Here is a 20,389-nt window from a genome sequence, read left to right on the forward strand (position 1 = left end):
TCATTCCAGAGTCTTGGGGCACATGTCTGAAAAGCATTGTCACCTAGTACTGCTTTAGTATTTGTCCGTGGAATATGGAGTAGAGTACTTTTGCTAAAAAGATCAACAAAACAGTAGCAAAAAACAACAACAAACAAACAAAAACAATCACACTATCAATCATCCTACGTAAATTCAAAATAAATTTGGATTTTGAAAGGAATCTATACATCTTAAAAATTCTCAAATTTTACGGATAAAACTGACTTTTTAGATATTCCTGACATGTAAAGAATCTTGCACATGCTGGATTATTGCATAACCATATACCCCTCTCTCTCTCTCTCCTCCTCAAAACCTATTCCAATATCTTTCATCACTGTCTCTTAATTGGAAGGATAGCTTAACCCATTGCTTACTGGAACCGGGTGGTCCCTGTGTAAAACGTATGGGATTCAAAGAATCTCGGAGGCAACGGGTTAATTCCTGTCACTTTGAGACTAATCTGGCCCAACAGATGAAGCCCAAGTCAAACCTTTCCATTATTTCTACTTTTGTCACAAAATATTATAATATTACAGAATCAATAAAACACCCTCGAATCATTTAGGCGTTTCATAATCCAAGCACACAAGTTGCACTCTTATTGTGACCTCACTCATATGCTTATTTGTAATATTGAAAGATTGGTATACTCAACACCATGCATCAATCACTGTGTGTTTCTCTCTCAAACTGATTGCAAACCTCATTCAAACAATGCACGATGAGATTTGAGGAATCTCACTTGTAGATTACATCCTTACTCTTCCCTGTTGAATGAAGTATTTCTTTCATTTTACAATTCTTATTTATATGTCTGAAAAAAAATGGTCAACCCACAAGCCACTCATCATGATAATGAATGTTGACGGCACATGAAACACACAAATTGTCCTTACCGCAATTAGCTTCATCGTTGCCGTTGCCGCCATCTGTACAACAATCTTTATTCAGGTCGCACTTGTGGTCCTGGTGATAGCAATGTTCATCACTGCATTGGTAGAAATCGGTGAGACAGGGTTTGGATGGTTCATACTCCTCAAAGGCGCAGTTATCGAAGCGGATGTCATCAATGGCATACCCTCCAGAGTTTTTGGTATTTTGTTGATTTCCAGCATCAATGAGTATCTAGGTAATGAAATTCATTGGAGACTCATATGACTGGTGGTAAAATAGTGATCTGAAAGGTGTGAATTAGAAACTTTGCTTGGGGACTCCTTCTCCCAAGTAGTCAACTTCACTTTCTTGTTTAATATTCTAATTCCTTCTACTTTGGGTAATATATATATAAGCTCAGAAAATGTATACCTAAGTACAAAACACCTCTTTTAAGACCTAATTTGCGACGCCCGGATAAGCGGTTTCAAAATTATGCAACATTTTGTAAGTGCATGTTGTGCACCCCCTCCCCCCAGCCACATGATCTCCCAAATGAAGTTGCATTTGATTTTATTTGGTAGCAACCAAATTGATGTTTTCTATAACATGGTGTGGTGTGACAATCTTATCTCCTTCATATGGTGATACTGATACACACTTCACTCGCCAATCAGCTGTTCAAGTTGTATGATCAGCACCACTTAACCCAATACTTAGCAGCAAATATTCTTGCAATTTAAGAGGTAAAATAGATCAAATTAAAAAGAGACTTACATTGAAATTTGCCAGACAAGGAGGAAGGCTGAGCCTGGCCTGCGTCCACTGCTCACCTACCGCATTACCCTTGTTGATGATCATCAATGTCCTTTCCTCGCCATCCACCCTTCTTTTGATCTCAAGGTTCCCATACGAGCTACCATAGACGTAATACCACAAAGAGGCTATGCAATCTACCCCTGCTTGGCCGTACGTTGGGCTGATCAAGGTAGCATGCTCATTCTTACTGCTGGTGAGCCCATCAACGTAGTAGTAAATACCTAAAGGGGAGGAGGGAGAGGGAAAGGTGTTCAAAAATATTTCTTAAGGTGAAAAGAAGGAATTTCATCTTATTTCATTTTTTTCAATTTCAACATGTCACTTCTCATCATGCATAGTCACTACATGAACTACATGAATCAATAAACCATAATTATGATGGAGGGGACTGCTAAAAAGCCAAGCTTGTTGATTTTATCATTCTAATAAAACATTCTTATAAATATTATAGGCCAAAACATAAGAACTCAGGTATTACAAAATGAAGTACTACAAGATCCTAAAACTGAATCCCAAATATCCTGTAATTCAGTGGCATTTTTCCGGAATCTTCCTTTTGTTTTTGTTTTAAACATACTTTTAACAACAGAATAAGAAAGATTAAGTAGGACTCATGAGTAGAACTAATAAGAGAATTTGAGAACTATTTTGTATTTGCACGCCATTAAATATAGGGACAAAATCAATAATCTGAGCATGAAATCTGATTAGAAAAAGTCTGAACTACAAAATGAAGCAAATAATTCTATACAAATTTTACAATTAAATTTTGGGATTTCCTGGAATTCATGAAATTTCTTTCAAAGTGGAAACACTGGTGTTTGATAAAGTTGTACATGCTGTTCGATCTATACAATTTCACAAATGACAAATGATTTAGGGCAAGTTGGCTATTCATACAGAACTATTGAAAGGAAAATAATCACTGAGCTCCTGAAATGGGTGAATGTGATGGAAACATCTAACTCAGCAGCTTTCACCACAAACTGACAAATTTTTATTTTTATTAATCAATATATTGATGCAAACAATTAAAAAGAAATGAAGCAATGAGAGAAAAAATACTGAGGTTAACAATTTGAAGAACTAAATGAGATTTAAAAAGGCTTCAAATGATTAATTTGCACGACAGAAAAAGGGGAAAGATAACAGTATTAAGCACTTAACATTTACAGGCTATTCCTCCTACTCACCCATAGGACTTCCTTTGGAGTGGTCCGCGATAGGACCAGCATAATTGTCGGTCTCCGAGTTATTAAATCTTGACCAATCAAAGTTATCATTCACTCCTTGTCTCCACATGCACATGTCTACCTCAAAGTCACACACAGATGCTGAAGACAAAAAAATTAAAAGATTGTATTAGATGTTTTAATAATTATAATAATAATAATAATATTATTATCATTATTATTATTATTATTATTACTACCAGAGATACAATAGAAGAGGGGTATTAGTAGTAATTAGATTAAAGGTAAATGCTAGTTTTGGTAACGATACCAAAATGAGTTCGTACAGAATCCAATGAAATGACCACCAAAGTGTCTGTTTGCATAAATAAAACGCATGTGCCAAAGGATTCTGGAAGAAATTGTGTAATTGCTGAGAAATCAGCAAATAAGCACAGGATTCGGGTAGAGCGTCGGGCCCGACGCTCAAAGCAATAATTATACACAGTCCCACGTGCGCTTATCTGTGTTGGGGAAGTTCAGTCTGAACATTTTTCAGTGTAGATTTCAAGATTTCACAAAGTTCAGTTTATGTAACTGTACCAGATCTAGATCCTCGATGATATACTGACAATTAAGCCTGGTTTTAAAGACTTTCTCATGAAATCAGTGTTTACTGCAACTACTGGAATTTCTCTTTAAGGTCAAGAGTCTTAGGATTACAGGATTTAATCTTCAGTACCAGTGTGCAAATCTGGTGTGCTACTCCTGACAGCATAACTCTTGGAATTAAATGTTTTAAAGCGCAGTAAAGTACACATAGTCTATCGATACAAAGGAAACCCAACATACATGTTTTTTGTGTAAGAGAATCATCCATGAAATCATTAAACATATTTCAAAGTTTGAATCAATTATTAGCAGCAAAATAAGATCTGTGTCTGTGGCATCCCATAAAGAGACTAATCTGGTGGATATGTTTGACATGTTCAAGTGATTGCATGAGTTCGGGGAACAGGGGCAATCAGGATGCAAAATAGTAAGGAAATAATGATTCTACTCTGATGTCATGATCAATTTTGATGTCAAATAAATTTAAATTTTCTAGAATATCAATGATTAGTCACCTAAAAGGCCCTAGGCCAATTAAAGAGCAACAATCTTGACAATTTTCATTGTTGATAGTAAATGGCATCACATTAGACTTACGGCAATCTATCTCATCAGAGACATCATCACAATCAAAGATGAAGTTACAGAACTTATTGGATGCAATGCAGGTACCGTCCGTGCAAGCTCTTTCACCAACTCCACAGTGTGGGCTATCTGCAAGGTCAAAGGTCAAGTTTTAAACATAATTCTAAAGGAAAAGCACATATATCAGTACACTATATAAAGAGGGCATCATTTTTAAAATCTCATGGACGCCCAGCCACGGCGTAATTTCCTTCAGCAAGGAATTCATCCACAGTCTGCTGCACTCGACCCAGGTGAGGTAAATGGGTACCGGCAGGAAGTAATTCCTAAAAAGCTGTGTGCACCTGAAAAGGTAGCCTACATGTAGCTTAGCCGTGGAATAATAATAGCAGGGCCCGCTGTGATAAAAGTTTTCGGAACTGAAGTGGCTACCCTGGGTAAATATACCGTTGTTATGAATTATATCTTTATGTTATTGCATAGGGAAATACATATTTTAGATAGTGTATCCTTACCTCCATATATTTCTTGTTTTACAGGCTTATCAGTGCCTTCCAATTTCAAACCAGAGATAGTGAGTTTTTAATTACACCTACTCTCGTCATCATCTTATGTAATAGCGTAAAAAACTCTTGCTAGTCACTAGTATATATCAATTTGTAAAAATAATAATGGCATAAATGGTTTACGGTTCACCATGTGTAAAGTCCTGAAAAGGTCTAAGTGAAAGTGGATAGAGGTAGAAGTGAAATGGATATGCACAAAGGGGAGGTTGGAAAGAATTCTTTGCTCTTGTCATTTCATTTTTAATGAGTGACACAGTTTCATCAATATATCATTCTTGTTCCCCACCTGTTGGTTTGACGGTAATCGGTAGGGTCTGATCAGGGTCTTTGACACATCCTGGAGTCATGGTGATATCATCAAGCGCTATACTGTCATCAAGGCCTCCAGAGATACCTTCAAAGTATACCTATATCAAATGAAAAGAAGGAATACTGTCATCAAGGCCTCCAGAGATACCTTCAAAGTATACCTACATCAAATGAAAAGAAGGAATACTGTCATCAAGGCCTCCAGAGATACCTTCAAAGTATACCTACATCAAATGAAAAGAAGGAATACTGTCATCAAGGCCTCCAGAGATACCTTCAAAGTATACCTATATCAAATGAAAAGAAGGAATACTGTCATCAAGGCCTCCAGAGATACCTTCAAAGTATACCTACATCAAATGAAAAGAAGGAATACTGTCATCAAGGCCTCCAGAGATACCTTCAAAGTATACCTACATCAAATGAAAAGAAGGAATACTGTCATCAAGGCCTCCAGAGATACCTTCAAAGTATACCTACATCAAATGAAAAGAAGGAATACTGTCATCAAGGCCTCCAGAGATACCTTCAAAGTATACCTACATCAAATGAAAAGAAGGAATACTGTCATCAAGGCCTCCAGAGATACCTTCAAAGTATACCTACATCAAATGAAAAGAAGGAATACTGTCATCAAGGCCTCCAGAGATACCTTCAAAGTATACCTATATCAAATGAAAAGAAGGAATACTGTCATCAAGGCATCCAGAGATACCTTCAAAGTATACCTACATCAAATGAAAAGAAGGAATACTGTCATCAAGGCATCCAGAGATACCTTCAAAGTATACCTATATCAAATGAAAAGAAGGAATACTGTCATCAAGGCCTCCAGAGATACCTTCCAAGTATACCTACATCAAATGAAAAGGAAGGAATACTGTCATCAAGTCCTCCAGAGATACCTTCAAAGTATACCTACATCAAAAGAAAAGGAAGGGATATTGTCCTCAAGGCCTCCAGAATACCTTCAAAGTACACCTTGTCAGAGGAAATACTCATTTCATTAAAAGTGAATGATGATGAACGTGTATGATGATAAAATTGTACAGTGATAATAGTGTAAGATGATAAAGAAAATCACGATGACGATAGTGGTGATGATGGTGATGATGGCGATTCCATGCAACAAAAAATCAGTCATTTTTGCAAAATCTTTCAACCTACAGTCCAAATAAACAAGGAACTTCAATTTGTTTTGTGATCATGATAAAGGACTACTGGGTAGTCATTTAAAAAAGGGACAACCAACAGAAATATGTCATCCATGGATAAATTAGAAGTGAAAATTTTGCATGTCATATAGGACATTTAGTCCCATTTGACACACAATATTTTTTAACCTTTAATTCACCCACAATCACAAATTTTTTGTTGGTAATCAGTTTTTCACATGACCACTATAATTTTATCATTGACAAAATATAATTTTTTTATTGCTCAAGCAATCAGCTAAGAGACGCGAAATTGTTTTTGAAAAGTCTGGTACAACACGTATGGAATCGCCCTGATGACGAAGATGATGATGATGTTATTTGTCATGTTGACGGTAATAGTGATAATGATGATGATGAAGAATATAATGATGATGGTGATGATGATTTTAGTGATAATAATGATTAGAAAAGATAGAATGATGCAAATGATGGGGTGAGAGTTTATAGTGATGATGATGGAAATAAAATTGACATTGATAATAATAATAATAATACATAACATTTATAAGGCGCTTACTACTGGTGTTTCTAAGCGCACTGTGTTCTGTTTATGGTTTGTACTTGGGTTAAAGAAAAAAAAAAAGTGGCAGGGGATAATGAAACAGGTAAAACAACTATACTAATAATCAAAAATCAAAACTGGTGTGCACCTCCAATTGATCGACCCACAACTGTGAATCATCTATTAAACAGGTAGGTTTTGAGTAGGGTTTGAACTGATTCACAGACTTGGCATTATGAATGTAAGATGGTAGCTTATTCCAAAGGGAAGGGGCAGTTGAAGAAAAAGCGCGGTCACCATATTTTGTGACCATTTTGTGCTATTGATGGCATCATGAAAGCATTATGATGGCATCATGAAATACACTACCTTAAATCTATATCCAACATCCAGCGGAACTAAAAATTTATTCCAGACATCTCCCATAGACACAGCGTGAGTCCAAGCCCTCTCTGGCTCATCATGAGTTGATACTTGAGTCAGCACGCTCAGACGATTCACGTTGGCTCCGTTCATGAATGCCCAAAAACGAATCTACAAGAGAATTTATGTATGTACAAAATAGTTTTAGTTTTAAACGAGGGGTTTTTATCAAATGAAGGGAGGAGGAGGTTAACTGTCTGGATTACAGTCCACTCTGATAAAAATTCATGAAGCACCAAATCATTAGTAGCCTATTGAAGCAGGGTAAGAATGTCAAATAGGATATTTAATCTTTTTAATAGGTCAACTTTGTAAGAATCAAATGTATTCTCAGTAAGTATACTATTTCTTGGGCTGAAACAGCAATTTTGATATCCATTAATTACTCTTACATTCAGGGAAAGCAATATTTTTTTGTATTCAGGACCATTGTCCTGTTCTCTGTCTCTGTGTAACAAAAGACAAGCAGGTTTTACAATTTTTCTGTCGGTATTCAATATAATATCTTTGCTATCCTTAAAGCAAACTTGCATATTATTATGTTCAAACTGATAAGGAAATCAAGTTATTAACTCATATATCATCATTCACACTGCAGAGCTGCCAACTCTAATTTTAATCAAAATCCTTTTTGTTTCTTTTTATTGTATTTTTGAGCCCCCCCCCCAAAAAAAAAAAAAACATACCTCAAAAATTAAAATATGCATATTAACCCGTTGAATACTGAATTCTGTGATTCCCATAGGCTTTGTACAAGGATCATCCAGTTCCAGTGGGCAAAGGGTTAAAGAAGTTTATAAAATCCAATTTCAATGGGAAAAATCTCCTTCGCTGTCACTTTCCCCTAACATCCTTACTAAATACGATAAAACACTACTAATTGGTAGCTCTGGTACTGATGTCTATTTTGATCAGTAAAAAGAATGTACCACACAATCTCCTGGGCTTTGAGGTGGAGAAAACACTGGCCCATCCAGAAGAGCTTTCTTGTTCACATCATCTGCTGCCGAGTTCAGATAGAAGTAATGACCTAAAAGAGAGAGAGTACATCAGAGTAACATGAACAGTCGTGTTCATATCTGTATTTCATTAATTGGTGGGCTTGGAATATACAGTTGAATGACAGGTACACTCGAACTTCCATGAACTAACGGTTTTTCCTCGTAATTAGCCATAAATCTTTCCTTATATCTGATACATGTACAAGTACAAGGACTGCCACCAATATATATTCAAAAGATATATATGTGAAGATACATGTATAATTCACATTAGAATGGCACATATTTTCTTTTCTACTCCTCATTCACCTCATAAATGAGGGAGATTCTCTCAAAAGGAATGAGTTAAAATCATGTGGACCTGACATGACTATTACTACAACTATTCACTTGCTAAGCCATGGCTTCACTCACTTGCATATTAGACTATGGTGGGTATGGTCCTAATAAGGGGTTCCATCTAAAGACTCTTGGTATTAATCCAGACCAATGGGTGTCCTGATATAAAGACATGGGTGTGGTGACTTGTACTACCACTCACCCTTTGAACTACCCTGGATTTGATCCTAATGATGGGGTCCATCTAGAGACCCTTGTTATCCAGTCAACTTGTCAAAAAATTCACAATTTCTATAAAAAGTTTCCATCAGCCAATCAGATTAAAGGATTTCAGTAGCTTTTAACTGTTATTGTAAATTTGTTATTACTGGTATATCAAGTTTTCTGAAACAAGACCCTGAGCTACACTATGGCCAAATATAGATGTGTTCATTTTCACGACCATTCGTTTGATGGACTAAAATGGGCGTGGTGCTCATAAGGGGCTTAATATCGATAACCTTCTTACCCAAGCGAGTCAAGAACAAGAGCATTGACTGCAAAAGTGGGTGTGGCTATCTGTTCTATTTTTTACCACTTGGACTATATAGGCCTCTATCTAGAGGCTCTTGGTGTTGGAAATTCATGGGCATAACGGGTGTGGTCACTGTTCTATACCGCTCACCTGATGGACTATTATGGGTGTGGTCCTCATAAGGGGCTCCATCAGGAGAACCTTGGTATCCAGTGAGCCAGAACCAGTCTAGATCATCATTAGAATCTTGGGTCCAGTCACACACGGTTCCAGATTCAAAGTCACACATTGTGTATGCACCTGGGTAACATAAAACAGAGTAAGGGTGAGGGTACAAGACTTTAGGGCTAATATATCTCAGCTTTGTGCTAGCCCCCCCCCCCACATACACATGTTTCCAATAGGTACAGATTCAGTGGTGATATTTGAATCAAGACAAGTCAACCTACATGTACTTTGAAATCACCACCAGCAGGAAACTCGAAGGTAGTATACAAATTCAATTCATGTGTTACCCCAGTAATAATCCAGACAACACTGAATGACTTTTGTGTAATGTATCACTTAACTTTCATATCAGTTTGCACTTTACTAAATAGAGGAGGACTTAATCATATTTTTAAATTGAAAATGAATTGTTCAAAAAAGGAAGTTACATCTCGATCTAAGTGTGCTTTGATGAATTAAGTGGTGGCAGCGGTGGGATATAAATCAATGTCATCAGGAGTCTGTAACACAAGGCTGAGCAATCATCGTAGAACTTTTTTTTTCTTGATAAATTGCATTGACTACGATGTACAATTGTTCATAAAAACAAGTGTACGATTAATTGCTAACCTTTGTGTTACAGGAACCATGTCATAGGCAAGAATTATCACCTGATCTATAACAAAAATAGTATTTGCAATGCCTTTTATGATTACTAAGAATATTAATCTTGCATATTGTCATCTGAAGACCAATGTGTGTGCAGGATTCTATGAGCATGGGCATAAAAATAGTTAAAGCAGTTACCGACTGCTTTCCCTGGCATTCATGACAAAGAAAACTGGTGTGGAAGAGCATAGAAGACATATCTGGCATAACACTCTATACATCGGATAACTTACTGCATGTACTTTCATCTGTTCCATCACCGCAGTCCTGGGAATAGTCACATTCAGCAGAGTAAGGTACACAGAGCTTGTTATCACACAGGATCTCACACGGAACATAGGACACAGCCTTGCAGCCGGTGAAGGTGATATCATCTATTGCTATGGTGTCATTCTTGTATTCCACCGATGCAGCAAAAATTAACTGGAATTACAAGGAAAATAATACCTAGAGTAGCATACCTTTCAGAGGGTAAGGTTATTAGTATATATATGATACATATGTTGTTAAATTTCTGTTTCAATGGCAATTTGCAAAATAAAATCCTTGTGAAGAACAAGATTATCTAGTAGTTAAGCTTCAGGGGCCGCGGAAGCGGCGGGGCTGGGGACTTCAGCCCCCCACTTTTTTCCAATACCGTGTACAAAAATGTAACAAGTGGAATGCCTCTGGCGGTCTCACCTGCATCACGCGATTCAATATAGCAGCAGTGCTGACTTTGAAACCTACTTTAACTCGCACAAGATGTTCAGTGATACTTGGTTACTCTATGTCCACGTTTTATGAACTAGACCAATACACTTACAGAGATATGATGGTAATTCAACAAATACCCCCAATTTGGCCAAAGTTCATTGACCTTGATCATGTGACCTGAAACTCGCACAGGATGTGCAGTGATACTTGATTACTCTTATGCCCAAGTTTCATGAATCAGATCAATAAACTTTCAAAGTTATGATGGTAATTCAACAGATACCCCCATTCGGCCAAAGTTCATTGACCTTTGACCTTGGTCATGTGACCTGAAATGCGCACAGGATGTTCAGTGATACTTGATTACTCTTATGTCCAAGTTTAATGAACTAGACCAATATATTTTCAAAGTTATGATGGTAATTCTACAAATACCCCAGTTTGGCCAAAGTTCATTGACCCTAAATGACCTTTGACCTTAATCATGTGACCTGAAACTTGCACAGGATGTTCAGTGATACTTGATTACTATTATGTCCCAGTTTCATGAATCAGATCCATAAACTTTCAAAGTCATGATGGTAATTCAACAGATACCCCCAATTCGGCCAAAGTTCATTGACCCTAAATGACCTTTGACCTTGGTCATGTGACGTGAAACTCATGCAGGATGTTCAGTGATACTTGATTGACCTTATGTCCAAGTTTCATGAACTAGGTCCATATACTTTCTAAGTTATGCTGTCATTTCAAAAACTTAACCTTAGGTTAAGATTTGATGTTGACGCCGCCACCGTCGGAAAAGCGGCGCCTATAGTCTCACACTGCTATGCAGGTGAGACAAAAATGACCATAGGATTGTGATTTTTTGCATGGTCAGCCCCTCCACTTTGAAAAACGTTCCGTGGCCCCTGAGCTCTACTTGTAGACGTGGCTTGTTCGTTTTTCTATCGAGAAAAAGCAATGATAAAAAGTAAAAACAGAAGTTTGGGAGGCCGCCATCTTAAACCAAAAGCTTGAAATTGGTTGATGACTAATGAGGAAGAGGGACCACTATCTACAGTGTGTACCAAGAAAATAATGATTTCACAACATTAGATATCAAACTATAGAGTGTACGAAAAAATCTAGGTGGTATCATACCTGGTAGGCCGTCTCCTGGCGCCCCAGTCCTACATGAGCTTTCATCCACGAGGATGTCCAGGTTAAAAGTGAACTCCAGATCTTGTAGCTGGGTTCATCCCCAATTTGCACTTCCAGTTGAAATTCAACATTGTCACTAGATGCCTTTGTGTCATGAAAATAACAAAACAATGGACTGTTAAAGGAGAATGAAACCTTGCACAATTTTTGTGACAAGTTTACTATCAGCGAATCAGATTGAAGGATTTCAGTAGCTTTTAACTTATATTTGACTCTTATTTGACTCAGGCCTAATTGCAACCGTAAAGAAATATATACAATAGTAACCCAATATGTTTGAATGATAAACACAGAAAACATGACCATACCTGAAGGAAGAACCAGAAATCCACTAGACATTCAACAGACGTATCTGGCAGTATGGGGCTGTAGAATCTTGAAAATTCACTGAACTGACCACCTCCAGGCATCACCTTCATGTAGTATCCTTCCAAATGATAACAGAACAAAGAAATATCATGGAAAATTTATTTAAACTTGGATTTAACTCAAATAAGACAAAATATTACATTTGAGATGGAGTATTGAGCTTTCGTATGTTCTATGTATTTTTTTTCAATTCTGTTAACTACAATATGCACATGTCTCCTAAATAACAATGATATACGGAGAATACTACAAACAAGGTAGAATAATATTAAAAAATGAAATCACCAACAGAATGTAAGGGAAAAAGAGAGAGATGCACAGCATTACCATTTATTGATGAACATTACATATCTATTTACTTTTAATTTGATACTTTCTGTACCTACCATTCAGAGAATCTTTGGTGTGATCTTTTTCTGGTTTCTTGCCCGTGCCACCTTGCTCCCACTGCCACACATACTGTCCATAGCTCTCATCATGCCATCCACAGAGCCCATTGTCAAACACACAAGGTCCTGAAAATCAATGCCCCACCACATTTCATGTAAAATGAATAAAACCTGTATTAAAAGACTGCTCATAGGAACAAACATTATCTAAGAACAGATGGCCATCTGTACAGGTTCATGCAATGCATGTTTAATGGTTTGCTTGATTGTTTGGTTAAGATTTATCCTGCGTTCTTACAATAAAATCAAAGCAATGATTACATGGTATATTACTTTATACAAAAAGTAACAAAGAGCTTAAAGTATCTGGAATAAACATATGAATTATACAATTTTAATCGTAGTTTTAAGTAAGAACTATATGCACTATAGAATACAAGAGGAATACATCGTGATGGGCAAGGCTTGACTGGATGGCAGACACTGGATTCATGAATTTAGAATAGTGGACTTATTAATAAAACAGTGTACTAAACTACGGCAACAGGCATAAATTTGGCGCACTGTGACTAAAGCACACATCAGCATTGGACATTCTTTTAATTTACCTGGTAAAATAAGCATGATCATACAGCAAATCTGCATAAACCATGGGTTCAACCAATGTTTTCCAAAACCGCCTTTGTGAATGCAGAATAAAGAGGAGCAATAACTTACCACAGAATGCTTCATCTGATTCATCTGGACAGTCCGCTTGGTAATCACAGTACTGACTAGAGTCAATACAAGTCAGGTCTGCACACTGCCATTTACCCTTCCCGCAAGGACCAACGGTAGTAGCAGCAGGAGTAGTTGTACCCGATGGTAGACCACCTAGGACAAACATTAAGAAAGTCAATATATATGTCAGGTCTGTACACTGTCATTTACCCTTCCCCAAGGACCTACAAGTAGCAGCAAGAGTCGTTGTACCCGATGGTAGACCACCTAGTATAAAGATGAAGAAAGTCGATACAAGTCAGGTCTGCACACTGCCATTTACACTTCCCACAAGGACCAACAATAGTAGCAGCAAGAGTCGTTGTAGACCACTTGAGTCACACGAAACAAAACAAAAGAAATTATTAATTATTTCATTTATAAATTATTCTAAGGCATTCATAGGAGTGTTTAATCAACATTTTTGTCTAACATGTTGTCAGACCTGACACTTTTCCTTGATTCTGAATGGCTGAGAACCACTGTTACTACATGGAGTAACCGTAGGATAAAACGTCCGACCGGTCCTTGAATCCATGAAATGGTCCCCTGGTGTAAGAAGTTCAGCAGCCTACACTAGACATTAGTTATGTACATTAATTGGAAAGTGCTTCATGAAACACACTCCCCAGATCTTAAAAGATGGTCAGGTTACATTTTGAAATTCGTTACAATAAATAGAGCATTTTTCAATGGCAAATAAACAGTAACTTAGTACGTAGTCTGGTAAGAACAAAGTGTCCCAAATCCCTGTTTCGCCAAAAGTAAGTAATCTATTTTGAGAACCTATGAGAAACATGATAAAAATCTGGCAGGGATGATGGTTAGTTTTCTTTTATATCTGTCTGGTAAGAAAACACATCTCTATGACTGTCAACTCCAAATCATATTCTGGACAATCAAAGCCTCTCTAAATGCATAAAGCCCACATGATTTTATAATGCAGTTATTGTGTTTGTGGAAACTGCTTGCTAAGAATGCTCATGCTTTAATGCTTTTAAGCTCCTATGAGAAAGAACTTTAAAAAAACATTAACCATAAGATTGCAACATGGTCATCAATTTCAAGAACTTACCCGTAACTTGTACACAGTCCGGTGTGAAAGACGTGTCATCGATACCTATATCACCATTTGGACCATCGGCCCGGACGACCTCGATCACAACCTGGAAGTTAGTTGATCCGGCATCAAGCAAGGCAAGATTGGCCAACTCCCAGTAGTCATTGGAGTGTCCAGTCTTGGTGAAGATAAGATCCATGTAGCCTCCGATGTTGGTTCTCAGGAAGATGTTCAAGGTCCCCATGTCCCCGCCAAACATGTGGTACCAGATACGTGCCTGGGAGGAGTAAAGATCAACCTTTGAATTTTGAACTTGTGACCTCCAAAACCAATCAGATCGCACCAACAATGTAAGTAGGTATATGTATAGTTACATTAGCATTACATAAGTTTGAATTTGATCCCTAGCACAATTCATCAGTTATCGCGAGAAAGATTATATTTTCAAAATGGATTCTGCCACTTGATGGGTTCATTTCCAATCAAGCATCCACGACTACTTTTTTTTAAAAGCATATTCAGTTTGCAGCAAAGATTTCATCATTGCATGTTTGGTTGATAAAAATATGTCACAGTTTAAGAGATCACGATTCACAATGATTTGGTGACATACTGTAGAACCATGTTAAATGCTGATTCGTTTGAAATAATCACTCACTACCACTTTCCAAGTTCTATTTGAATATGATTGTTGAATAGAACTCACCCTACATTGAGGGCCGTTGGACCGGTAGACGGGGCTGATCAGTCTCCCCCTGTCGCCTTCCTCATAGCCATCAGTGCCTGCACGTAATACCATGTAATATCCTAGAAAAACAAATATAAACGTTTCAGAACAAAAGTTGAATTAAGTTAAATTGTTATTATTATCATCATCATCTTTTTTGTGGTTTAGGATTGAAACTTTACAAGTACATGTATATCACATATGCTGGCATTAACAAGATACTGTGTGGTTTGTGCTATACAAGAACTGTGTATTATTGTTGTTCTTATTATCATAATTATTATCATAATAATTACAATTATCATTTTCATCATTATTATTATTGTTACTCATAAAACAATCCATATTTTTTTAATGTTTGAAACAGATCCTCTGACTAATCATGGGCCCAGCAGCCACTCTGCAGCCTGTGATGGACGTAGCCCTATTCCTTGTACTTTTAAACACCAAACAGGTTAGGAGCAACTCCCATCTTTTAATGCCAGGCTTTGAACTCCATACCTTCAGGTTGTAAGACGGACGCTCTACCAACTGAGCCAACAAACCAGCATTGTAATCATTATCATGATTATCAATTTTATGATTCGTGACTGAAACTTTACAATTATGATATCTATCCTGGAATTACCAAGATATTGAGTGGTATGGTCACGAACTGGGCCGCTACGCAAATCAGGTTCCGACGGTCCGCTTATCCTGCTGAATTCCATTTCATCTTCGGTATCCTGAACCCAGTCACAAGAACCGTCCTCAAAGTCACACATATCATAGCTCTCTGTGGTATAATGAAACATAAAGCACCATGTGAGTTAAGGTGGAACTTGATTTGTAACCGTTTCTTAGGTTGTTGCAGGTTTAAGAATAGGAAGCATTGATTGACATAACATCAAAAGAATGTTTTCATATCTTCTTTAGACAGTAATGCCAAATAGAAACTTCTTTGCTCATTACAAGGTGTGTCTGACTAGTACTAAGAAGTATAAAGGCATAATAGGGCCATTCCGGTTAAGACTTGGACAAAGGGGTCGAAAAATAAAGTACTCGCTAGGCTTGGTTTTTCATGTGTTTTAGATGGGCCAACACATCGGTAAACTGGTTCAGATAAGGAAAAGATAAGCTGGCATGTCTATTTCACAATATCACCTGATTTCTAAAAATGTTGGGACGTTACTCTTCCCGAGTGGACATGCATAAAAATGAATAAATAAGGATAATTTTCGTTGTTTTTATGCATAAAGTGGATCATAGAAGAAACTCGGAGGTGATCGAAGCACTAGTTTGCGCTGCCAAGCTCAGTCGCAAGCGCAATCTTCGATACGCCGGTCTGTTGGGACGTTACTCTAAGCGATATCGAAATCAATTGCATAATTCCAAAATATGACTTGAAAGTGCCTTTAAATGACAAACATTTCGATATTTGATGAAATACCAGTAAATAAAAGACAGAAACATCAAGTTTTGTGCAGCAATTCTTCGCAGTGGCGAAGACAATTAGCGTGTCCACTGTTGAGACGTTACGGTGCTAATGAAGGAGCAAATTTTCAAAAAAAAGAAAAGGAAATTTTCTCGGCTTTACAAACGATGTGACTTTTTCAACGCAAATTAATGACACGGTAACATTACGGGGGGGGGGGGGGGGAGAATTGATAATCATAAAATTGAAATAGATAAATTCTAATGAAAGAACTACATGTAAAAGTAAGTAATGAAATATAATGTATAGAATAAACAAATAAATTTGATTGAAAATAGGAACAATTTCAAAATAACGTGGTTACATCCATGCAATCAATTTGTTTTTAATGGCTGATGTATAGCACTTCTCAACTTTTGGAAAAGCGCCTGATACAGTGTAAGAATTATTGTTATTTTAATTTTTTTATCATTATTAGGTTGTGAATGTTTTGATTGATTGATGCTGTGATGAAATTATGGAAAAGAGAATAATAAAAGGAAAAAAGTCTCGCGTGATGTGTCTTTTTTTTAAATAACAATTTCGTGATGAAATCCTTGAATGAAATTGGAGAAGAAAATAATAAAAGGTAAAAAGTCTCGCGTGATGTGTCTTTTAAAAAATAATTTTGTGTCTTGTATCGTTTATAAATGCATCCTTTGACAGAATTTCTGCCCTCAATGAACCATCTTTTTTATTGCGTAGGCCTATAATGCCGATTATTCATGCTACAATGAGTTGTCAATATCAATTCAGCATTTATTTCAAATTCATTAAAGTACTGAGTGATAAAATAATCATCAGACAAAGATCGAGAATATAACAATGAGAATAAAACTTTAATAAATTTAAACAAAAGTGAAATTATTTGTTGGCACATATTTTATACAAATTGAAAGATAATTGATAGGAAATCGGGGATGCAATAAAAAGGCTTGTGAAAACGATTTCACATCATTCTTGTCATTACGACCATTAATCGGATCTCCATTGTGCAAAATTGTTACCTTCATTGTCATTATCATCATCATCACCATCAATCATCATCTCATCATTATCATCACCATCATCATCTCATCGAACTTCCGAAAGGTTTTTAAATGTTTTTTTTTGGGAAGGGGGGTTATTTTGACGTTTAAAAAAGGTGTTTAAAACGTCTAAATCCTACCACATTTTGACGTCCATAAAATGTTTTCACAAAACGTCCAAAAACCAACTTGAATAGTTTTAGAACATTAAAAAATATCAATTTTTTTGGGAAGTCATCAGTTTGAGCCCCTTGTCATATCCGGATCCGCCGCATGGTACATTCAGGAACAAATGAAACCGTATAAAATAACTTTTTAGGTAGCGAACCATTATAACATGTTTATTCAATACATTTTGTTTCAGAATCCAAAATAAAATAAAATACATTTGATTAAAGCAACATTATAATTTTATTGTCAAAAGAGAAGAAAATGGAATTCTGTCACAATTTGAATTACAACATTGGCCTCACAACATTGACATAATTTGGGCACCTAAATCCAAACTGCCGCTGATACCAGGGGTCCCAGAACGGGGGGGGGGGGGGGGGGGGGGCGCTGGGATGGCTTTATCCCATCAGAAAAAAACATCTGATTTCGATTTTTTTTTTGCATGGTCGACCCCCCCCCCCCCCCGACTTTCATCCCGTTTCACAGCCCTCGATGTCAAAAAATTTAGCCGCCACTTTCCAAAAATCCTGGATTTTATATGAGACATTGTGGAATATTAAAAAGAATAAATAACGTCTTAAAAGGACACTTGTCACATCGTGCATCGCTTGATACTGTATGCCTAAATTAACTTTTTTTTTCAACTCTTGAATACTAGTTTATTGCGAGGTAAAACAAATGAAAATAAAGACAATTTCAAGCATTATTAAAATTATATATGCGACACATTTTGGCAATGTCCATCGTCAAAGTCATAACGTCTAATTTGTAGTTTTTATATCTTTCGATTGTTTTTTTTTATTCTAGAACAGAAAATCAAAGTTGCTTGAAAGCACTATTTCATGAATTTATGTGAATAAAACAACCACCTAAATCTAAAGAATCACCAGCAACAAATTATGGTGTAAAAGTCGTGCGACATTACGGAAGACATTGTCTTTTAAAATCATAACGTCTAAAGTAAAGAGAGCAGCAATAAACATCACGTACGGTGATCACTTTATAAACGTAAAGCCTGATTGTGATTTAAACGTTTTTTCTGAGAACGATTAGAAGATTTTGATATGTTTTTGAAATAAATATAAAACTAAATACGGTAAAATACATAATTGTTACGAGGACGTTATTGCGGACATTTAATTCTACAGTGTCCTCATGAAGATCATAACGTCAAGTCTGTTCTAGTGCCTTTTACATCATTTTGTTTACATGTAAAATTGATAAAACCTTTTTAAGTATCTCGGAAGGTATGGGCAGTCGTAATATTTATTATTGAAATACATATTTTATCCATAAAAGAGTAGATAATGTACGATGTGCCGTTTTTACAATTTGGACGTCATTGGATAAAATATTGGACATGTCTTTGTGATTCAGAATAACGTCCTAGCGAAGGTGAAGCATGGCATAAAGGTAAGAAAACTTCTTGCTTTATTTTGCAGCATTATGAAGAATAAGAATTCGATAATCTTGCCAACTAGATATGATTGTAGATCAGAATTAAATAAAAGTATCGATTATGCATGTAAGTAAACTTTTTTAGTTTGAGACGCTACGGTGGACACCCTCAAATCATGTCCACATCAAATGAGTAACGTCGTCATGATATTTATATAATTTTCCGGATTATCTCCTTACCTATATATAATTTTTTTATTTGTTTGTTCAGAATAAAACTCCCAACAAGACTACATCTCTTGATTACTACATTCCCGGCCATTTTTAGAATTACGTAGATTTTTCCTTAATATTTGTAATAATCATCAATATTTAGGTCGTCGTAATTTGAAAACATATATTCAAGTAAATGCAAATTATATTCTAATAAAGAAAGAAAATCATTGGATATCTTTACAAATACGTTTAGAAATGATGGTAGTACGGAAAAATATCACTAATCAATCAACACACCGCGACAAAATACGAGAAATCAACACCAAAACATAACAATCACCCAAGACAAAACACGAAAGTTTAGACGTTACGGCAAACATATTGAAGGGACGGACATGCTTTTTTTCTCCCTGGGACTACGTGACTGGAAACACACATGGAAAATTTTGTATGTGTATGAACAGGGTTGACCGGCGCACGTGCTCAAGAACTTTTGAGATGAATCTCGTATCGTGTGTGTGGTAGAAACTTGAAAGTTGGGACGTTACGAAGGGGACGGACAAAAATATCAGATTTTTGAAAGTACATTTTCATATCTCTCGTGCATGGAATATCTGATCATACCATATGGGATTGAAAGAGTCCTCATGAGTGTATAATATGATAAGGTTAAGAAAGACAAGATGATTTACAGGCTCGATATAATAAGAGATTAATGAATCTAATATCAGGGGACGGACACGGTAACGTCTCAATACTAGTTTTTCAAACGGCAATATTTCTGAAACGTAAAACATGTCAACAATTTAGTTGGAATTATCAACAAACATACATGTACACATCAGACTTCTTTATGGTAATCCAACTCCATCACGTTTGTCTTTAATTTTGTTTTATTCCAGTTTGTTTAAGTATATATTCTGTTTGTCCAAATTTTCAGTACATTTTTTGGGAGAAATTCATACTTAAATCGTAAAATTCTCAACAATGAAAAAAAATTCTGTCTTGAAGTTATCACTGCTATCTCTACAGGACTGGTGAATAATAATTCACTCACTACAAATTTCTTATGTTGATATATATTTTTG

At 36.3% G+C, this 20,389-nt stretch overlaps 1 protein-coding gene across 1 annotated transcript in view; it reads right to left on the bottom strand.

Moving 5' to 3' along the window:
* LOC129256046 (MAM and LDL-receptor class A domain-containing protein 1-like) overlaps positions 1-20,389 on the bottom strand; it is a 92,764-nt gene that overhangs the window by 12,427 nt on the left and 59,948 nt on the right. Inside the window, exons 44-59 of the mRNA XM_064096150.1 lie at positions 15,664-15,810; positions 15,015-15,115; positions 14,324-14,585; positions 13,207-13,362; positions 12,487-12,615; positions 12,040-12,158; positions 11,672-11,815; positions 10,066-10,255; positions 9,107-9,256; positions 8,032-8,132; positions 7,049-7,213; positions 4,938-5,058; positions 4,098-4,214; positions 2,910-3,050; positions 1,675-1,937; positions 921-1,149 (exon numbers count right to left, since the gene is read on the bottom strand). Coding sequence (XP_063952220.1) covers positions 921-1,149; positions 1,675-1,937; positions 2,910-3,050; positions 4,098-4,214; positions 4,938-5,058; positions 7,049-7,213; positions 8,032-8,132; positions 9,107-9,256; positions 10,066-10,255; positions 11,672-11,815; positions 12,040-12,158; positions 12,487-12,615; positions 13,207-13,362; positions 14,324-14,585; positions 15,015-15,115; positions 15,664-15,810 — 2,535 coding nt within the window. The remainder of the gene's footprint in view (positions 1-920; positions 1,150-1,674; positions 1,938-2,909; positions 3,051-4,097; positions 4,215-4,937; positions 5,059-7,048; positions 7,214-8,031; positions 8,133-9,106; positions 9,257-10,065; positions 10,256-11,671; positions 11,816-12,039; positions 12,159-12,486; positions 12,616-13,206; positions 13,363-14,323; positions 14,586-15,014; positions 15,116-15,663; positions 15,811-20,389) is intronic.

This window comes from Lytechinus pictus, chromosome 3, assembly GCF_037042905.1.
Source record: "Lytechinus pictus isolate F3 Inbred chromosome 3, Lp3.0, whole genome shotgun sequence".
NCBI classification, from domain to species: Eukaryota; Metazoa; Echinodermata; class Echinoidea; order Temnopleuroida; family Toxopneustidae; genus Lytechinus; species Lytechinus pictus.